The 21,710-nt window shown below is 44.4% G+C and overlaps 1 protein-coding gene across 1 annotated transcript; it reads left to right on the plus strand.

The window, feature by feature from the left end:
• The first annotated feature begins 6,337 nt into the window (after positions 1–6,337).
• Positions 6,338–18,346, plus strand: LOC133913272 (transcription factor BHLH148-like). Its single transcript, XM_062356377.1, has 5 exons — positions 6,338–6,497; positions 7,091–7,174; positions 14,341–16,638; positions 16,745–17,032; positions 17,918–18,346. Exons 3-5 carry the CDS (start codon positions 16,222–16,224, stop codon positions 18,086–18,088), a joined length of 876 nt encoding a protein of 291 aa, XP_062212361.1. The 5' UTR covers positions 6,338–6,497; positions 7,091–7,174; positions 14,341–16,221; the 3' UTR covers positions 18,089–18,346.
• Positions 18,347–21,710: the final 3,364 nt, after the last annotated feature.

Here is a 21,710-nt window from a genome sequence, read left to right on the forward strand (position 1 = left end):
GACCTTAGCTGTGCTGGCAGGGAGGTGCTTCTAAAATCTGTTGCTCAAGCGGCTCCGACATATCCCATGAGTTGTTTCAAGATTCCGGCTGAAACTTGCAAGAAGATAACATCCATTTCTAATTATTGGTAGGGCAGTTCAGCTGATAATCGTCATATGCATTGGCAAAGATGGGACCATCTAACTAGGCCGAAGAGACAAGGAAGTATGGGTTTTCGAGATCTACGTCTGTTCAATATAGCAATGCTCAGAAAACTAGGTTGGAGGCTGATGATAAATGCTACCTCACTTTGTGCTCGAGTTCTAAAAGGAAGGTACTACCCAATCTCAGATTTCCTATCTGCTACTAGAAAGAAACATGCCTGTCATACTTGGAGAGCAATTTTGGCTAGACGTGAGGTACTGCAAAAAGGCCTGATGAAGAGGACAGGCAATGGAAACACAACGTCTGGGCTGATAGGTGGATCCGGGATCATTTCAGTGGACACCCTTTACTTCACCTGATGATCAACCGGTCCATCTCGTTGCCGACTTGGTGGAACGAGGACTTGATTAAGCAGATTTTTTTGGATAGATGCTGAAGGGATTCTATGAATCCCACATGGTAATGTGGTAGATGTTGGGATATGCGTCGAATATGTGTATATGATCGGTTACAGATACACTTGAGTAATTGGACGGGACTAAAAATAGAATTGTAGTCGGACTCCTATTTAGGATCTATAAATATTGGGTAACATCGTGTAACCACAACGACATAAAACAGACTAGTTGGGGATGAGCGTCTATAGTCATGCCCTAAAGATCTAGGTAAGATGGCCGAACCTTGATAAAAAAATATCGTGCCTTGGTGTGTTAATCTTGTGTTTGGCTTATCGATCTTGGTGTGCTTTTGCTAAAACTCCAATAAGTGGTATTAAAGTTATGGTTGGATTGGATCTAGAGACAGTGGGTGAAAGATCATATGAAAGCTCGAGGATTATGCTTCCACAAGGTGTCATGCAACACACATGCGATGTGGGGCGGACATGGCGCAAGATGAAGCATGACGACGGCTGGTGCGCACAAGCGGTGCGCGTACCGCCGGTGCGGGTCGACATGAGTGTCGGCGGGGGCTAGGGTTGCTAGCGGATGGCGTCGCTGTGGGCGACACGGATGTCATCGAGGAGTCATGGACGCACGGGCGAGGTGTGCTTAGGGGTAGTTCGGCCTCGCATGATTCGTTAAGGCCTTTTGGTGGTGTGACTATGGTGGTTACGTGCCCATTTGACAGCGCGAACAGTGACACGGAGGATGTAGGCAAGATAATCGAACCTTGTTAAAAAATATTGTGTCTTGATATATCGATCTTGTGCTTGGCTTGACAATCTTGGTTGTGCTTCTGCTAAAACCCTAACAACAGAAGATTTTTGGGCTTGGCCCTTGGAAAGACTGGAGACATTCAGTTAAGACAGCGTATCGCTTGTTAGCTGTTGAACGACAACATCAAGAAGAGGAACAGTTGCCGGGTTCCTCATCGGGTGGAGACTGGAAGCACATCTGGAAACTCCATGTTCCACCAAAAGTGAAAGTATTCTGGTGGCGAGTTCTTAATGAATTCTTACCAGCTCGACAGATTCTAAATCGGAGACACATTGAACTGATTGCAAACTATGAGGTGTGTGGAGCTGAGGAAGAATCAATCAGGCATGTACTTGTTGAATGTTCGGCGGCCAGATTATTTTGGAATTGCACTCGGGAGCTCACTGGTGTCAAACTCCCAAATCTGCACCTGCACACTTGGGCATGAAATCTTGTATTTTCTGTAGTATGTCCGAAAAGGGAAGCGGCGGTAATAATCTGTGGCATGTGGACTCTATGGATGGCTAGAAACAAGAGAAGGCACGGAGAGGCCATGATGTCGGTGAGACAGACCATCTTCTGGGTGCGTGATACGGCCTATGATTTGTGGCAGATTTTACATTCAGGGAAGCAGCTGAAGGCAGTGGAAAGACCAAAAAAGCTGGTCCAAACCTCCACCGGGATGGCTCAAATGTAACACTGATGGAGCCTTCTTTGCAGATGTTAGTAAAGGAGCTACTGGCATGGTTATGCGTGATGACAATGGCAGGCTCTTGGGTGCACGATACATCTAGTATAAGCACTCGATGAGCGCATTGTCCTTGGAAGCCTTCTCATGCAGGGATGGTGTAAAATTTGCAATCCAGCGAGGAGCACACCGGCTGACACTAAAGACAGATAGCCAGGTTTTGGTGGGGGCTCTGGAATAATCTGAAGCCCCAGCGGTCTGAGATATCTTTAATTCTCAGAGAATAGAGGATCTTTGTAGTTTAAACTTTGTTATGTTAATCGTTCTGGTAACAAGTACCTAGGAAAGGGGTGAGTGGTTTGTGGGTGTGATGGGTTATCCGTATGGTGTCTTATCTGTATGGACCGGATATAAATTGAAGAGAAGAATACTAAGGAGAGTTATATTTGTTGAAATAAAATATTTTACTGGTTGTATCTATCTAGATAAATTGATTTAAGTTTCTATTTAGTTAATCGAATCTGAGGTTAATTTGAATGGAAGAATTAAGATTTTGATTGATTGCTCGTATAAAAATAATTTTGTGATTTTAATTAGTAAATTTGTCTACATAAGTGAATTAGAAGGATGTATCCGTCGGACTAGATTAGAACAGTAAATATAGATAATTAAATATTTTTATGAGATTATAAATATCCGTCGAAACAAGATCTTCAAATGTGAACCAATCACACCTGTTGAAGCACCCCACCGGTACTCAAATCCTGAATCTTGATTGTAATCCTGCATTTGCAAGTGATGAAGCTCCTGATCTAAAAAAAAAGGACGCAAGCTCCCGTGCGCGGTTCTCTCCAACGGCCGATCCGTGCCCCGACCGACCAGCCGCCGCCTTCCCCCCCTTCGGGCTCGTCGACCATGGCGACGACCGCGGCGCCGAGGCACAGCTGCGCGAAGCTTTCGGTGGCGGTGGAGGACCCCAAGTCGGCGGCAGCGGGCGGCGGCGCTGTGTTCGTGAGGGTCACGTGGCTCCCCACCCGTTTCTCCCTCGCGGTCACCGACGGCGCCGGCGCGTGGGTCGCCGACGCCTCCGACGCCGAGGTGCGGCTCCGCGCCGAGCAGTGGGACCAGCCCGTCGCCGAGTACCTCGCGCTCGCCGAGCGCTACCTCGCCTTCCACCAGCCGGGGTCCGCCTACTCCTTCCACGACGCCGGCAACGGCAATCGCAGGGTCAGTCCGTTCGGCTCCTGTCACCCACTCCATCTCCTTTCCTGATCACTAAATGTGCTCGAGGGCACATAAAAATTATCGAGTTAATGGAAGAAATTTACTGATTCTAGATCGCGTTGAATTGTTTTAACTAGGCTATTCGACATTTGGATGTAAGCCTGTAGGGGTTGCTATTTGAGGTGTACAGTATCACGTTTGATCCTCATTTCTTTCGCTAATTCTGTCCAGTGTAACAACATTGGTATTGCAATCTGTGAGGTTTGGTAGCCAGTAATCATCCAAGAATGCATTCAGTATTTAGGTCGACTTGCTCATGAGTTTCAGATTAGTGCTGGTAATAAGATCTCCATCAACAGTTCCTATGGGCCCAATTTAAAAGCAATTCCTGATCTTTCTATTGCAATTTTGTTAAGAAGAGACTTCTCGTTTTCTTTTTCTTAGTGCAAGTTATTGAGTTCTACTTGCATTTTTTGGATTTGGGTCTTTTAGAGATCTACCAAGCAGTTCCCAAATTCAAATGCACGGACTTACTCACTTCTTCAGGAAACTACAGTAATAGACATTGATGGATTAAAATGCAATGGAATGATGATTTGGTAATACCTGCAAGCCATTTGCCGATAAGTACCTTTCAAGTTTCAGCCAACATTTTGTGCTACCCATTTATAGCACTAGAATAGGCAAATTCGCCATACATTCCTTTCAAGAATATGTAGGAAATGGGTGCATCCATGTCATTTAGAAAGGTCACCAAACAGCAATTTTCAAATAGTTTAAAGCATGGATGATTGATGACGGGTCAGCCACAAATGAGATGGAATTAAGGAACCTATAAAAAAAACCTAGCCGGACAAAAAAACACAACCTTCAGGACTTAGCATATAGACTAGGACTTGTTCGTGGAAGGGAGATTTTTTTCCGTAGTATATGCTCACCACTACCTCTGGGATTGATGTACTTCACTTTTAGTGCCTTAGTAATTTAGTTGGAGTTACTACTATTTCCTACAGAAAAAGTCTACTTAACCTCCTGAACTATCGACTGGTGTATACTAAACCCTGAACTATAAAACCAGGTATTGTGGACCTTAAGCTTTGCGAAGCCAAATGGGAAGAAGAACAGTGGCTAACAGGTGGGCTCCCTCCCCACTGCAGCAGTGCCAGCAAGGCGGAAACATCATCAGAAACCAGGTTAGGGGGTTAAGTAAACAGTTTTGCGAAGTTTAAGGTTCACAATACCTGGTTTTGTAGTTTGGGGTTTTAAGTATGCACTAGTCGATAGTTCAGGGGGTTATGTAGACTTTTTCCTATTTCCTACTTACTCACACGGTAGGAACAAGGCTGTTAACTTTTGTAGAGGTCTTACCATCATGAAATATGAATATGTAATGCACTCAAGTCGAAAGAGGTTCTTATGGTCACTATGCATCTACTATCCAAGCTTGCCTTCCAGCTTATGGAAAGTCCATGTCCTCACTTCTTTTTTGCTTCTCAGATTTTTACCTTTATTCTTTTTCCTGATCTTTTGGCCTTTCTTGTTCCATTTAGTTGTCATGGACATTTGAAAGACAAGGTACCAAGTTGGAATGGCGTTGGAAGCTGCAGCCTTCACCTAGAACGCAACAGACTGTATCTGAGATCCTGGATTTTCTTATGGATTCAAATATACGCTTGAGTGTATGACCCTTTGCTTTAACTCTTTCATTTTGGACTACTTGCCATTATGAAAAATCTATGGTTATGTTGAATTTAAAGAGAACCACAGGGCGAATTGGTTGCTGAGGTACAGATGAATATAAAGTCGATTTGCCTGAATTGCCCCCAACCACCAAACTACCGAACAACTTTAATCCATTTCTTAATCAGGCCTTAATTTACTAGGTTGTTATATTTCCTTATTTAGGAAGAGGTTGTTAGGAAAACGCAATCCTTCGACAAGTTGAAACAAGAAGCCGAGAAGTGCTTGCAACAAAGTGAAAGACTAAATAATGAGGAGGCGGAGTTCGAACAAGCCACCTTTTCAAAGGTACAGTTTCTCCTGTTGTTTTGTTCACTGAGTGCCTGTTGCAGATGATAGTTTCTTATTTAGTTCCATACGAAATGCAAAATACTTGACGCATGTACCCTGAGCCTTTTTGCATTAATGCACACTATTTTTGCAGAAAACACTGGTTGCTGAGCCTTACATTTTCGCAATGTGACATTTTTTCTCCCTTTTGTGCTGATGTTTAGTCGTCAATGCTTTTCTCATTAAGTTCTAATAGATTAGAACTCTAGGAAGCTGTATTTTGAGCTTAATGTATTTGTGCATTACTCACCATTTTTGTATTTCTCTAGTTTGTGGCTGTCTTAAATTCGAAGAAGGCCAAGCTCAGACAGCTCAGAGACAAAGTTGCTGAACTTGAATCTGCTGACAAGCCTCCAAAGGAGGAGGAGGAGAACTCAATGGACAGAACAGAGCTCTTCGAGGAAGGAAGCGACAAAGATCGAAGCATCAATGATGAGCCCTCTGAGACAGGCAGTGGCGATCTTCATAGCTCTCCTGAGAAATCCGCAGCCACCTCCAGAGGAAGGAGAAGTCGCAAGAGGACAAGAAAATAGACTGAACAAAGCAAGCTAAGTAGCTAACTATTAAACTGACTGTAATGGGGCCCTCTTGGAAATTGTTGATCCTTGTGGTGTATCTGTCATCCAGCTAGTTTCATTTCCTCAAGTATGTTAGTCATGTACTTTGTGAAGTCCATCTGGAGCTGACCCTTGGTACCAAAGTTGTTGGAAATGTTCTTCACATGTTTTTGGCAGAGGGAGGTACCAAATTAAATTGTGTGATGAACTGATTGTGGATGTCTGCTGTAGTTTATTAATGGAGAATATTGCATTTCATCACATGTGTTTTGTCCCATACCATGTTTTTCCTCTGCATTTCTGCTTCACTTGCTTGCAGGCTTGCAGTCTATTGATTCCTTGGAAAAACGAAATAAAGGAAGAGGAATGTTTGACCACGTGTTTTTCATGCACTGAGGGCCAATCAGCTTCCATTTTCCACAGTAAAACATTCAGACTTTTCCTCGTCGTCTGCTGGCTGTTGGACCAAATAAACATTTGGAATCCACGCGGCAAAACATTTCCTGCTGTTGACCACCACCTGCCCTCCCGCAGTCCTCACAACCGACGGGGAAGAAGCACAGGAGAGCAAGGCGGAAGCAAGGGAAAGAAGAACCAGATCAACAAACGAAGCTGAGGTAAGAATTGCTTGCTCATCTGATGCTCTATTCGTTGATGCACCTCTCTCTCTGGGATCTCTGATGTGGTGGGTTGTTTTGGTTGCTTGGTTACAGTTTCTTCAGGGGATTTTGATTTGTTTTTCTCGGTTCTTGTGTGTGTGTGTTTTATACTCTCTTGATTGCGGTTCAGGAGATTATTTGTCGGAGTGGCAATTTTTAGTTGAAGAGATCAATCTCGGTCAGTTTGAGCCGAACACTCACTCGGTGAGGTATGTGTTTCGTTCATGAAATGGATCGATTGTTTGTGATATCTTCAATTGAATTTTCATGATTTTTTTTTAGAAGATGAAGTGAAATTATTTTTTCGCTCTGCTGTTTCCCATCCCCAAATTGACAGCTGAACAAGTTTAATTTATTGCGTCGAAAGTTATAGCTCTCCAAGCATATCTGTTTGAGGTCATAGGTAGATATATATCCGTTTGCCATGGCTTCGTCTCTCTTTTTTGGATGAAATCTCTATTCTTCTTTTCTGTGCTGCGAATCTTTCATTTTCTTTGGGGAAAACCTTTGCGTTCGTCTATTTTTATGGTTTTCCTTTCAAACATTGGCAGAAGTGAGATGGGTGAAACTCTTCTAAGGAATTCAGATCTTCAGATTGCTCTTGGGGCTGGAACTGTTGAATCCATCTTGTTCAGGTATTTAACTCTGAGCCCACCGTTCCCCGAAAATCTGATTGGCATACCTTCTTTTCTCGGTAATTTGTGTGTTGAATTGTCGTTCTTTTGCCGGTTAATTTGTGTGTTGAATTGAAATATCCGTGTCTGCTGCATGATTGATTTTGCTACATCTGGTGCTGTAGCACGTAGGTCTTTTTTTTAGAGAGCAGTAGCACGAACCATCATGGGTTGCATACATGCAGTGTTGGCCATTCATTCTTTCTGCTCCATCATGAGTTCATGATCCTTGTGGTCTTAAGAGGAATCTGATTCCATTAGGCATTGCACAAGGTTATGCCTGCCATCGCATTTCCCGAATAGATCGCTTGTGCTGCCGAAGTGCTGATGTAAGATTCTTGGCCGTGCTCTTGGAGAAAAAGAAAAAAAACACGATTAAATAGAGTTGCATATACCGGGGCCATGATGCATCACTGGCTTAGGCGGCTAAAATCATCTCCAGAGTTGACTAGTTCTTTTCTCGCGTAAAATGTCGTGCTTACTTCCACATACATGGTTTTGAAAATGGGGGCGGCTATTTTCCAGGTGACTGTTTTTTGCGTTTTTTCAGTGGATGCGTTTCGTTCGTCGGAGATTCAACAGCCTCTGTGCATCTTTATCCTCCAACCATCTCTGTCTTTGTGTCTGTTTCTCTCACCTCGTCGGCATCTTGCGTGCTCATCCCTACCTCCCGTTAGCCTCTTTCTATCTCTTACGGCGTCCTCATCGTCGGATCCCCTCCCCCCACCCCGCTACTGTCTCTTCTGGTTCCCCGCCCTGGCACCGTCCATTCGACGGTCCTCCGCTGCCTGGAGCTCCCGCTAAACCCGGAGATAGAGAAATCCTATTTGAGAAGAACACCGTCACGCGTGCATGCTCATTAACTAAAAACTTTCTTACTTTCTGTCAACTATAGCATAGGAAACATGTTTGAAAATAGTGACAGTTCTTGAGCCAATCCATGTGGGGGCTTGCAATTGAGTGTCCTTTCCTTCTATATGATCTCTGTAAATATTAGGGCTTGTTTGGTTGTTAGCTATGTTTTATCATATTTTTTTAGGCAAAGATGTGATAAGCCATAACTTTTATGGTGAACAAATTACTTATCACACTTGTGACAAATTTAAGCAAATAATTAAATGTATGACATGTGAGGTATATGACTAAGAAAATGTAGCATGCTAAACTTATGGCTATGAACCAAATGCTTGTCACATGTGGTTAAACTTGCCAAACTCAAGTGTGGCAAAGTTGGACAAGCAACCAAACAGATGAGAGGCTCGTTTACGTGGAATATACAGTGACTTGCAGTGTTTTCCGGCAGAAAATGGTCAATCTGCTCTTTGTTGCCTCACAAATTCTACACCTAAAATTGATACCAACCAGATGTTCTTGGGTTAAAAACCGTAGTATCACGATTCCGTGAGAGAAGATCAACCATTCCGTGAGCGAGGTTTCCACGAGACGACAGACCGAGCGCCCTTGAGTTAAAAACCGCAGGACCACGAGTTCACGACGTGCCCGATGCCGCGCCGCGCGCGCAAGAGGAGAGGACGGCCGTGTTGCCGCGGAGGCGGAAGCCGGTGGACGCGCGAGCTTGTGCGGCCTGGGCCCTCAGCGCCGGCGCCTCTGTCGCCGTGGTGCTCGGCTCGGCTCGACCGTCAGCGCGGGGCGGCTCCTGACGTCCCGTCAGTCGGGTGGACCGTACCTCTCAGGTGCTTGACACGCCGTCGGTGTTGCCGTGCTGCCGCTGGTGGCTCTCCGGACGACGTTGCGTGGACTCATATTTATTAAAAAAAATAGTTTGATTTTTAAGGAAAAGAAAAATATCTCATGGGTTGTATTTGTTTAGATAAATTGAGCTGAGTTTTTATTTGGTTGATCGAATCTGAGATCAATAGATATAAGAGTTAATATTATGATTTATTGTTTGCATGCAGATGATTTTGTAACACTGACAATGGATCTGTCTGTACTCGTTGGATCAGGTTGAAGACGTATATTTGCATCAGCCAGACCAAGTTGAAAACGTATATTTGCATATATCAAACTAAACTAAAACAATAAATACGGATAACCAAATACGCTTATTCAAAAGATTATATGCATAATCTAGGACAAATTCGACAAACCAAATACACCCCATATGTTTGTTTCTTTTCTTCTGCTCTCAAAACAGAAAACTTTTATTTGGTCCGTGTGACCGTGTGAGCCAGTGGATCCACCTGAGTCTCAGGAACCTCAAAGTGAAGACAGACACCACTACTGGCTTAATTTTATTTTTTAAAAACACTACTGGCTTACTGTATGCAGAAGATGGATCCGAAAGCCAGCCCATCGTTACCATACACGGGCAGGCCAAGCTACCAGCTCTAGGCCTATAGTGATGGGGCTACTGACACCTTGCCACCGCAGATTGGGACCGGAGAAGCGGCGATCCCCTGACCCCCGTGCAACTCGCCGCCTCGTCCGCTTGCCGTGCAGTGCAGTGCCACGCCGTTTTCGCTCTTGGTCCCGTCACGAACTGCAGTAGCGAGTGGCGGATTCAACGGGCCAGTAGGGGCTCGAGCCCCACTTATCATTCACCGTAGTGTGGAGCTCACTTCATTTTTAGGGTCATAGAAGAGAGGAAAGGGGTTCGATAATCAAGATTCTACTGGAGGTTGAAGACAACCAGAGAGTGAGCTAACTAGTGAGCTAGGTTGTAACTTCAAAACTGAGCTCCAGGGAGCCCAATAAGAAACAACTCAATAGACAATAGCTCATTTCATCTACAACCCATCTAGCCATTCAACATTAGAATCTTAACTGGTTGGTCCTGTGGTCGTGCGGCGTCAAGGCTTGTCCTATGGCCATGTGGTGGCAAGATGCGGGCATGCGGCATGGTGGGGCGTGGGCACAGTGTGGCAAGTGGCGACACGATACGAGGGTGCGGTGTAGACGGATGAGGCCAGTGGAGGACTCAACGGGCAGCAGGGGGATTGAGCCTCCGGCCACTGCACTGTGGTCCTCCCCCCGAGCCCCCTTCATTTTTAGGGTCATGGAAGAGAGGAAAGGGGGCTAAAGAATGGAGATTATGCTAGAGGTTAAAAACAACTAGATAATGGACTAACCATCGAGTTGGGCTGCAACTTTAAAACTGGGCCATCTCCCACCGAGCCCAACAAGGGGCATCCCAATAGGCAATAGCCTATTTCATCTGCAACCCATCCACCCATCCAACATCAGAATCCTTAACTGGCTGGTCCTGCAGTCGTGTGGCGTCGAGGCTGGTCCTACGGCTGTGTGGTGGCGAGACGCGGACGTGAGGCGCGGCGGGGCATGGGCGTGGCCACGGCGTGGCAAGTGGCAACGCGATACGAGGGCACAGTGTAGCCGCACGAGGCCACGAGGGCATGCTCGGCTACTCGCTGTATAGGTCCGCAAGCCGCAGACTGTAGGCTAGATCAGCAGTGTGGCCGCATGGGGCGTGGGCGACGGCCCGAGTAGCAAGCAAAGGTATTAGGTACATAATGATTAATGTAGTATTGCAGTGCCAGTGCGCAAGTCCCAAATCCCAATTTGCTTGTTACTTCCTCCGGTTTCATATTTGATGTCGTTCGAGAGTTTTAGGTGTGGTGCTTGAAAAAGCTATCGTTTAAGGATTTTAAGGGTCATCTAGTCCATTTTACCCTTACAATTACTATAGTCTTGTATGCATCATTAACTTCTGTATGACCGAGAATAACGACTAGAGGGAGGATGAATAGATGTTTCAACAAATTTCTTTCGAAATCAATGACCCTCTCCTATTTTCACCCAAGACTAAAGTTAAAAGGAAGGTATCGAGGCAACATGACTATAGTCTTGAATGCACCTCAAATCTCAAACGGAAGCAAAATAGAGATAAAGTTAAAAGGAAGTTATCGATGCAACATGACTTCACGGATGAAATATAAACCCTAGGTTCCATTCAAGACTATTACATATGTCTTAGTACTCGAAGGCTCGTAACTTGCAAAGAAACTAAAGAAGATGATCACCTGGCAAAGAAACTCTCCAGATTGATGATCCAGAGGTAAGGAAACTCAAAACCCACTCATATGCATGAGTATGCGAATTTTATGCCTCTAACAACATGAAAAACAACTTTTCAAGGTAAAAAGATTGTATCTCAAAGGTAAAAATGAAAATCAACACGAAAATAGAAAACTTGCAAGGAATGCAAGAGAACCAAAAGAAGTAGACTAGAAGGAGTTAAGAACGAGCATATGCAAGAAAATAATCTTTATTAAGCACAGATGTCAGTCCTATTTTTGACATATTACAAATTTATTTATCTTACAAAAGCTCTAACCCATTATAAAGACTAAGACTATCCTCTCATCTCCTCCAAAACCTATTACTAGTCTCTCAAATGGTTGACTCCACCTCTCTCTATAGACTTACCCCTTTATTTATAGGCCTAAGGAGGTGCCTTGGCACTTAAGTTTCCTTGTTCCCAAAATACCTCTCATCAGTAATGCATTCCTACCTATCAGTGCTAGTTCTAGTTACAACCGGCACTGATAGTTCATTTGGACCTGAAATTTTAATCCATTCTAATTTTGGCTCGATCAAATGTCCGGCTCCAACTATCAGTGTTGGTTCTAGTCACAACCGGCACTGATAGTCTATATGGACCCGAAATTTTATTCCAATCTAATTTTGGCTCGATCAAGTCCCGCTCCAGATATTTTTCTCACCTCTTCTCTCTCGCGCAGTCTTTCAAACTCCTCTCTCTCTCGTTCCCCACTGCCCTCTCTCTCGTACTTCCTCCATCGCCCCCCCCCCCCTCTCTCTCTCTCTCTCTCTCTCTCTCTCTCAAGGAAGTGAGGTCCTCCGGTGCTGTGCTCACTCCCTTCCTCAAACGGCGTGGGGTTCGTTCCAAGTCAACCCGCATGCGTGCCCCACACTGCTGCTGGAGCTGGCCGCACCCATGGCGTCGCTGGTGCGCGAGATGGCCTCCGGCCTCGTCCGCATCGCCCTGGAGTGCGACCGCGCCAAGGGCGCCTTCCCGAGCACCGCAACCACGGCTGACTCTCACGGCACTGGCACGTGCAGGAAGCTACTGGAGGAGAAGGTGTGGCGCGCGTACTGCAACGGCAAGGGTTGCAGGTACGCCATGCGACGCTGCGGACTGGTGGGTGCTTCACGCGCTGGAGCCCGTGTCCATGGGCGCGGGAGTCATACATGCGCGCTTGCTTCAATTTGTGTTCGATTTGTTCGATCTATGAATAGCACCAATGTTATGTAGCCTTGTGTTTGATTTGTTCTATATGATATGTGAGATGAGTTGATTTTAGGGTTTTGTTTTGATTTTTGGGTTGTAATATCGTGCATGTGTATGTGGAGGGGAGATCGGTGGTGACGGTGGTGGGGGAGCGGCGACGACAGTGGTGGCTGGTGAGCGACATCTGAGCTGGCTCGGATGCCGCTCCCATCGCCGCCAATTTTCTCTTTTTTTATTGTCTAAAAATACCAATAATGCCGGATGGGAAACCGGCACTAATAGTTGCCAACTATTAGTGCTGAGTGAAGAGTGCCGGTTGAAAAACCGGCAGTGAAACTATTTTTCAACCGGCACTGTTAGACCTTTTTTTAGTAGTGATTGTGTTCTCTCAGGTTTTCTTTTGTTTGACATGATACAATCTGTACAATATTTTTTTAATTATTTTTATATTTAAAACTATACTGATTGGCTAGACGAAAATTATCCAGCTAATTTAATCATAAAAAACTACATGATAATATAATTTTATCATGAAGAATTAAATACATCATTAACCCTAGTAATACTAAACACAACACCTTGAATGTTTTTTTTGGCGAGGGACTCCTTGAATGGTTTGAGGTAAACAAAGTGAGAGTGGCCTTTTGTCGTGCTAGCAATCTAGTACGAGCATAGTACATCATCCACGGTCCGAGTGAGATTGTGTTCTCTCAGGTTTTCTTATGTTTGACATGATACAATCTGTACAACAAATTTTTTAATTATTTTTATATTTAAAACTATACTGGTTCGCTAGACGAAAGTTATCCAGCTAATTTAATCATTAAAAACTTCATGAAATATAATTTTACTTCTAAATATTAATATGCAGTTATACGTGCATATCGGGAGGGAGCTCCCCACCTCTTCACATGCCCTCCACTAACTCGAGGACAACGTTGCCCAAGTCAAGGGCACACCCTCTCGTGTCATCATCACCGTCAGGTCTTGGTCATCCTCGGGTAAAAACCTCATGCCCAGCTCCATCTCAAGTCACCTCCGGTACAAATACTTCATGGTAAATAGAGTTGTTTTTTTAATGGGCAAATAGAGTTGTTGGCCAATCCATAGGAAAAGCAACGACAATGATGGCTTAGATGATTAGCGGCGGCATTAGGAGGGGGTGAGAAGGAGAGAGGATGGAGGAGGTGGGGACCAAATGAGACATGGTACTTTGTCCAATTTCATATCTATAATGGAATAACTCTAATAGTATATTTCACAATATTAGTAATACCATATATGGATGTCAGAACTCTAGAGTAACATATTTTTTTAAGGGAAATAAAGTAAGAAAAACTCCGACCGTAAAATTAGTAGGAACTGACATCGAGCTCCACACAGGTGACGAAAGCGCAACAATGCACTCCAGTCAACTGTATTAGACGCTGCTTCTTGAGTAGCATATCTTAAGAATCGACAACTAAGTTATGCCGTATACTACTATATGGCTAACCCTTGTCTTAACAAGCGTTAATTTCTTACAGCATGCATGCATCACTTTCGCACATGTGGCCATGTGGGTGAATTGCAAATTGTAAAGTAGAAGTAAATGAGCTAAACGAAACCATGCATGACTTCACACATGGGAAATGACTACTAAACGTTACAAAACACAGGGGAACACGCGGGAATTATTTGTAATCGCCACGACCACGGGTACCAATACCATGCATGCATGACTATGGTTGGACCTTGAACACACAAACAGAACTGTCACCTTCCACGCACATGCTACAATAATAAAATTAACCGTCCGCCTTGAAAAACTTTTGAAAATCAGATGTAATTATTCAAATCCTAATAGTCGCACGAAAAACTCGCCGAGGAATAACAGAAGGTTCCATGTGTTCAACAGCAGGGGGAGTAGAAGATTATGCGGTCAAGGACAAGTCCTTACTCGTCATTTGCTCTTCAAACGTCCATGCGTCTCAAGGAGGAAAAATTCAAGCAAATGAGATACGTACTCATCGTACGTTGGCTGGTCCTGGTTCACGCGGGGTGAAGACGTGAGGTACGTAGCTCTCGTCTTGTTCACTCTACTCGTTGCTTGGATTTTTCCTCCTTTTAATTTAGTTTGCCATTGGGAGAAGTGCACTTTTGTATCTTCCGTGTACTTTGTTTATATGTGCTCAACATGCAAATATTATAATTTTGTTGAATGGCTGTGAGAGTGGCAGCTCGTCGAACATATCCTCCCGTACATATGTTACATTATTCAACAGAAATGTCCTTATGCCCATCTTAATTTGCGTACTGTTGTGCCCTGAATGCTCTTTTTTATATATTAAGTGCAAATTAAGCCGTCGAACTTACTGTTTATAGAAAGGCCCCTTATGCTTGACAATTAACTTGGAATATCCACGGTTTATTCTAAATTAGTTGCCATTTAAGTCTCTTAGTTTGTTTCAGCTGCGATTTCTCATTGGCATGGCAATATTATTTGTCTCATTTAGATGGTTCATCAATTATCAATGTGGCAATTTCAGTAGGAGAGAAAAAAAAAATCATTGATATAGTGTTGGCCATATCGGGTCTATACATTTATTTAATCTCAACATTCGCACTATTTCTAGCTAAAAAACAAAGAACAAAATGAAGTAATGATCTAGTTTTGTAATTCGGGAGCTTCTAAAAAAACAGGAAAGGGAACTGCGTGCTAATTTCAGGGGCTTGAAGTTAACTATTGTAAATGCTTTTATTCTATTATGTGATTTATGTAATTATTTAATGCTAAGAGGCAATGATTAAGATCTTAATAATACAAACTAATAAGGTGGCCCACGCTAATAGCGTGGCTAGCCTCAGTTGTAATATTTTGTCACGATAACATTTGATTAATTGTATTTTTCATGAACTCTTTATTTAGATATTTGGTTTTTATAATAATTTGTTCTTTTTCTAATACTATATTTGATATGGATCATTCTTTTTTCTATTCTAATCCCAACTTCAATTATTATTTATTTTATTTGGACTCTTTATTTAGATATTTTGCTTCCCAAAATGTATGGAAATCAAACTACTAATTTTCCATATTTTTTAGTTTGGAATTAGCTATTTATTAATTGTAATTGATATTAACTCTTTGTTTAATATATATCGTTAGATGCTCATAATAATGAGTTGTTTAGATCATTTTTTTTCTGATTAACATAGTAATTCAATGACTTTAAAAGTAAATATAGTGACTCTTTTTAACACTTAAATAATAATATAATATATAGGTAGATTGCAAAAGTCCATTTATGGATGAGATTACATAGTCTGGGCGAATAAAATCGCTGCGCCTGTCGATGTCGATGTGCTAAATAGCAAATCACGGAGGGTGCCAGGCGCAAATAGTACAGTACGTGGGATTTTATCTCCAAGTGGCCCCGCCCCCTACGTGGAACGTTCCGATCCGGCTCCTCACCCGACGCGTCACCTGACGCCACCACTCCAAAGCGCGTTGCCGCAGGCCCCATTCCCACCACGTGCTCTTTTCCACCTCCTCCTCCTCCTCCCATTTTTATTTTTTTTAAACGATGCTCCTCCAGATTGGAAAAGCCATTTGACCACGTGACCGTAAACCACCACGCACCGAACCGGTGGCTATTTAACCCGCGTTCGAATACTTCCCGGCAAACCAAACCGCTCTCCACTCCGTGCCTCTCCGTCGAATCGCGCCGCCGCCGCCGCCTGCAGAACAGGGAAGCGGAGAGTTCGAGCCTGCGGGGAGCACGGCCGGAGGCCGGAAATGCAGATGGACTCCTACTACTACGCCAGCTTCCACGACGAGGCTGCTTTCTACCCGCACGGCGCCGCGCCGGCCTCCCCGGAGCTGCCCTTCGGCCTCATTGCTTCGCCAGAGGAACCGCCGCAGGCGCCGAGGCCCAGCGCGTTCCGGGATTACAGCGGGGCCGGGCCTGAGTTGCCCCCGGCCGGGGCGCGACCGCCACACGGGAGTGGGGAGAATGTGCACAGGAGGGTTATTGGCGCGCTGGGTAGGATGGGGGGAGGCAGTGATCAGACTATGGAGGAAGCAGAGGTGCCGCAGCGGGGCGCGGCGGAGAGCAGCCGCGGGTTCCGGCACATGATGCGGGAGCGGCAGCGCCGAGAGAAGCTCAGCCAGAGCTACGCCGACCTCTACGCCATGGTCTCCACCAGATCCAAGGTTCGTCTCGTCGTCAGCCCGCCCGCCCGCCTCTGCTCCTATATGCCATGACCATTTCTTCAGCAGAGTGTGCTGATCACTGACACGAGCGCTGCTGTGCTGACAGGGGGACAAGAACTCGATCGTGCAGTCCGCGGCGATCTACATCCACGAGCTCAAGGGCGCACGGGACCAGCTGCAGCGGCGGAACGAGGAGCTAAAGGCCAAGATCCTCGGCCACGACGCGCAGCAGCAGTGCGTCAAGGTCCAGTTCGTGGTCGACGAGCCCTCGTCGGCGATCGACTCCATGATCGGAGCCCTCCGGCGCCTGAAAAGCATGGACGTGAGGGCGAGAGGGGTCCGGTCGAACATGTCCAACGGCAGGCTGCGGACGGAGATGATTGTCGAAACAACGGTGAGCACTCTGACAACTTAAATCATTGTTTAGCTCTGGAATTTGGATGCTGAAATTTCTGAACTTGTCCACCTGCTTTGCTGACGGTAAACCTGCTCCAGATTTTAGGTAGGAAAAGATACAGCAGCAGTTCAGTCACCTACTAGATTCCCGTATTCTATTAATAGCACATTTGATCCTGCCTTGCCGAATTAGATTGTTAGATAGGAAACTGCATTGTCATCAGGATATGGATGACAAAAGTTTGAACCCACTTTGTATATAACCAGGTGACCAGGTCCAAATGAAACACCATTAGGGAGAAATTAGGCAAATCATATAACACACAACCGTTCTGCTCCGAATTTCACATTTAGACACTGACAAATCAAACTCCTGCTCAGGTCGTCCTATCTGTGCATAAACCGTTCGAACAAATCCTTACCTGTTTCCTCAAAAACAAACCCCCACCATGTCGACAAGTGGAGTTGCAAAACCTGCAATAAGCAGCGTAATCAACCCCCACTGTTCCTATGGGGTGTAAATTGGCAAATATAAAGGTACTTATATAATTTTTTAAAAATAGTATAATTAATTGAACTAAAAAGGATCAATGGATACTTTTAGATTCACCAATTTGCACCCTTCATAGTTTGCATCAATCTTCAGCTATCAAATCAATGAAACCCACAGACATCCAGACAGCCGTGCCCATCTGTACTTCGCTGCCACTAAACGCCAAGCATGTCGATCGTCGACGCCTCTCCAATCCGAAGCAAGGCATCTCCACGGTGCCGAGCTTATCATTTACTCCACTTGCTGCAGTTGTTTTTCTCTATATACTTATATGCCACTTGTTACCTGGATGCTCAACTGACCACGCTTCCTCTGGTGTGGCGTTCGCAGATTGCGGCTGCTGAAGTCGAGAGGGCCGTGGAGGAGGCTCTGATGACGGAGGTCGAGAACCAGCCGGAGCCTGACAGTGGCGCCCCCTTTCCAGGAACCACCCCCGCCGCCGCCACCAGCAGCGGCTCCTGGGGCCCTCAGGCGTCGTCGCACGTGCAAAATGTATTTTGACTTTTCACGCTCCCCGAAAACACGAGCCCAAACACAAGCCTCATTTGTTAATTCTTTTTAAGCAGCGGAGGGAGCGAGACTCTCCACGCGCCCTTATCATCCACGTGTCTGTGCTCCGTTCTTAATCGTCGTTGTTTGTTCCAAGTGGGTTCTTTTGAGCACGCGGAGAATTGTATCTTTTTACCCGCATTGGGATGCACGAGGGTAAATAGTAATTAGTTCTGGTTGGAGTATAAATGAATTATTTATTTTTCTCTATCCGCTTAGTTTTTTATGTTGGTTGATATATGCAATTTAATATAAGTATCAGTATTAGACTTCGAATTCTAATGGACATAATTAAATAAAAAATTAAAGTCGACTTATATTTCTACTTCTGAGGTCTAATGAAGCCTCAACGTGAGAAGAGTGTTAAAGTATATCTGAAATGTCTATTTTTTCATTAACTTAGGATTTTGGTGAATTGTTTTATGTATGCAGCTCAATAGTTCTAGATCAGTGTTTAGTTTTTTTAAGCTGAGGTAGATGGAAGTAAATCTTTTGTTTATTTTTCTTTGAATTTTAAATTGATCTAATAACTTAAAAAATTATAAAACTTGCATCTCAATTGAACGGCTTGTCCGGTGGAAAGAGACGCGCAGGGGCAGGCATTGAAGACATGGGTCAGGTCAGCTGGGATCAAATGGGCTGGAACCGGAAGAAGCGAGCTAGAAGAAGCAAGGGCACAGTTTGGTCGTGCCGTGTGTAGACTACGAGCAGACGCAGAGGCAGGTGGTACGGATGTCAATTTATTTGTATTATCTGATTACTTGTTATTAAATATTTAAATAGAATAGGATATATATAGCATTTGGTACTTACGGTATATTTATGATAGAAAATATTATCCGACAGGTAGATAGGTATAGTTATAGGTAAGACGTATCCATATCAGCTAAACCTGTTTATTCGTGAAACTAATCTGAGAGTTATGCTAAATTCTCCAAAGTCCAAACCCTAATATCCAAATCCAAACCCAATTAACCTCAAAGTCTCAAACTCGATCTCTCCCATCTCGTGAGTCCATGTTCGCCGCCGCTTCCCTCTACAATCTCCCTATCCCCCTCTCCTTCTCCTCAGACCCTGATCCAGCAGCCCGCTGCCACCTCCCTCTCCCCAGGCCTCGATCAATCCAGCCCCACTCAGCCACCCTGTGTCACTGCCCCATCAAGCCCGTCGTCACCTCCTAGCAACCCAGCCCCAACTAGCCACACCACGTCGCTGCCCTACCCACCCCTGCCACCTTTCAATCCTAGCTTTACCCCTCACCGAAGCCACCAGCCTTGCCCTGCACATCTAGGTCCGTTGCAGGGCAGAGATCCACCACTAGCCCCACCCCTCACAGCTGTCGCCCTGTGCCACACATTTGGGTTCACCACATCGCACCACCCTGGCCAGCCCTGCCCCACACTACTAAAAAAATCTCTTCACTGCCGACCCATAAAGGGATTTCACTGCCGATTTTGGAACCGGCAGTGGACAACGGGCAATAACAGTTCCCGACTATCACTGTCAGTCCCTGCCGGTTGAAGGCTTCAGCCGATAGTGATAGTCGAGCGCCGGATCTATCTTTTAGGGCTGAAAAAATTAAAAATATATATATATTTTTCACTCGAGGAACCCCTAAGCCCACATCGTCGCAAATTACAACAAAATACGTGCGCGTGCGGTTCGTGGCATTCGAACTCGAAACCTCTCAGCTCGCGCGATACATCCTTAACATCCAACCACAGAAGTACTAATGATACCATTAGTATATACAATCATTTTAACATATTATGTTTGAAATTTTAAATGATTATTTGGATATCTAAATGATATTAAGTAAAAAAATCAACTACAAAATTATAAATCTCGTCGATGGCTACAGTTTTGATATAAAATTTGTCCCTATCCAACTTCGTATGAAAAAATTATGATTTTCTTTAAATAAGCTATTATACACCATCACCGTCGGCTCAGCCACAAGCCGGCAGTGATACTATCACCATCGACTCATAGCTAGAGCCAGCAGTGATATTAGATTTTCACTACTAGTTCTTTTCGAATGACCTTTTAGTGCCATTCCATAATATGAACCGATAGTAATATTTTATCACTGCTGGCTCGTAAGAAACTGACAGAGATAGACCGACATATAAACCTATTTCTGTAGTAGTATCACGTCATTGCCCTAGCTAGCCCCACCATGTCACCCCGCACCCCCCCCCCCCCCCGCCAGCCCCTCGGCCTGCCACGTCGCCGTGTTGCGCTGCGTTGCCCTGCACGCCTCCACGAGTAAACAGGTATATCAACGGATAGGTATTCATGGGCGATGGCTTTGAAGCCAGCTCTTCACCCATAAGCATCCACAAGTATACCCGCCAGCTAATAAAAAACCAATAAATATAAATATAGATGAGTACTACCATACCTATTATACCCGATTGTCACAACTAGTGGCAACTGAACTGGTGTTCCTGATCGTGTAGCGTATCCGTGTCTCTCTTATCGTATGGTGTTGCTGTAACTGGAGCTGTCATGGGTAGCGGCAGCACCGGGTCAGCGTCATGGTTACTTGACAGGAAAATGTTGGCTTATATACTTCCTCGAAATTTCACACGGTTGGCTTATTGGAATTGGGTTCTGGATTTCGCTCGAGTGACGTCGATGGTTTAGTGCTTTTTTCTGCCGATGAGGATAATGAACTTCTTCTTCTTTAGACAAGACGAGGGATAACCACCTTGACTCCCAGCACGTCGAAATCACGATTTGCATGGTTTGATCCGAAGAACCAAGTGGATTTTCAACTTACAAGCGGGTGTAGGTGGTTGACCCGAACCCAGGCCAGGAGGGTTTAATTCATTCGAAAATAGGTTTGCGTAAACATTCAAAAACCAGACCACCTCTCCATCTTGTATTTATATATTGCAAATGTCTTGCACAAATCATGCTGCAACTGTAGATGGTGGATTGCTTCGCTCTCAACTGCCAGATCCACTCGAGTGAACTGCTGGAGTCGCTTCTGACACCATATCAAGACGGGGCATACCATCTGCGGATCACAGGGCTGCGCACCCCGTTTGATGTGTTCTCGACCTCCATTTGAAAAATTGCAACTTCAGGATGTAACGGCAGAGGTGTAACAACTTGAGGATTTTTTATTTTTAAATAAAAAATTGTAAATAGATATAATTATTTTGAAAAATTACAAATCTAAACTCAGGTCACCAGTTGGAAGAGGGATGTGCTACTCATCGCCTTTCCAACGGGCGATGGGTTTAAAAATAAAAGTATTACATTAAAATGCTTCGAAATTCAAAATACTATTGAAATAGTCATAAAAATTCTAAACAAATTATGTGGTGTAGATGATGCTACCATGTAGCTCTCAAAAAATTTCAGACAAAAATATAAATTGTACAATAAGAAAAAATGACAAATTTTAGAGATTCTAATTTTTTTTTCACAAGTAGTTGTTTGAGCTTTTTTTTTTGAGTTAGACTATAGCATCCTCTACATTACATTTTTTTTTCCAGATGTTTTGAATTTGGAGATCATTGGAACACATTATTTTTTTAGGTCATATCACCTATCAACGGGA

The sequence above is a fragment of the Phragmites australis genome, chromosome 3 (assembly GCF_958298935.1).
Source record: "Phragmites australis chromosome 3, lpPhrAust1.1, whole genome shotgun sequence".
NCBI classification, from domain to species: domain Eukaryota; kingdom Viridiplantae; phylum Streptophyta; class Magnoliopsida; order Poales; family Poaceae; genus Phragmites; species Phragmites australis.

Bases quoted from the DNA above. Each gene is read 5' to 3' on its own strand.
- LOC133913272 (XM_062356377.1), top strand. From the start codon at position 16,222: ATGCAGATGGACTCCTACTACTACGCCAGCTTCCACGACGAGGCTGCT. The intron at 16,639-16,744 runs GTTCGTCTCGTC...CTGTGCTGACAG, and splicing joins TGGTCTCCACCAGATCCAAG to GGGGACAAGAACTCGATCGT. The intron at 17,033-17,917 runs GTGAGCACTCTG...TGGCGTTCGCAG, and splicing joins AGATGATTGTCGAAACAACG to ATTGCGGCTGCTGAAGTCGA.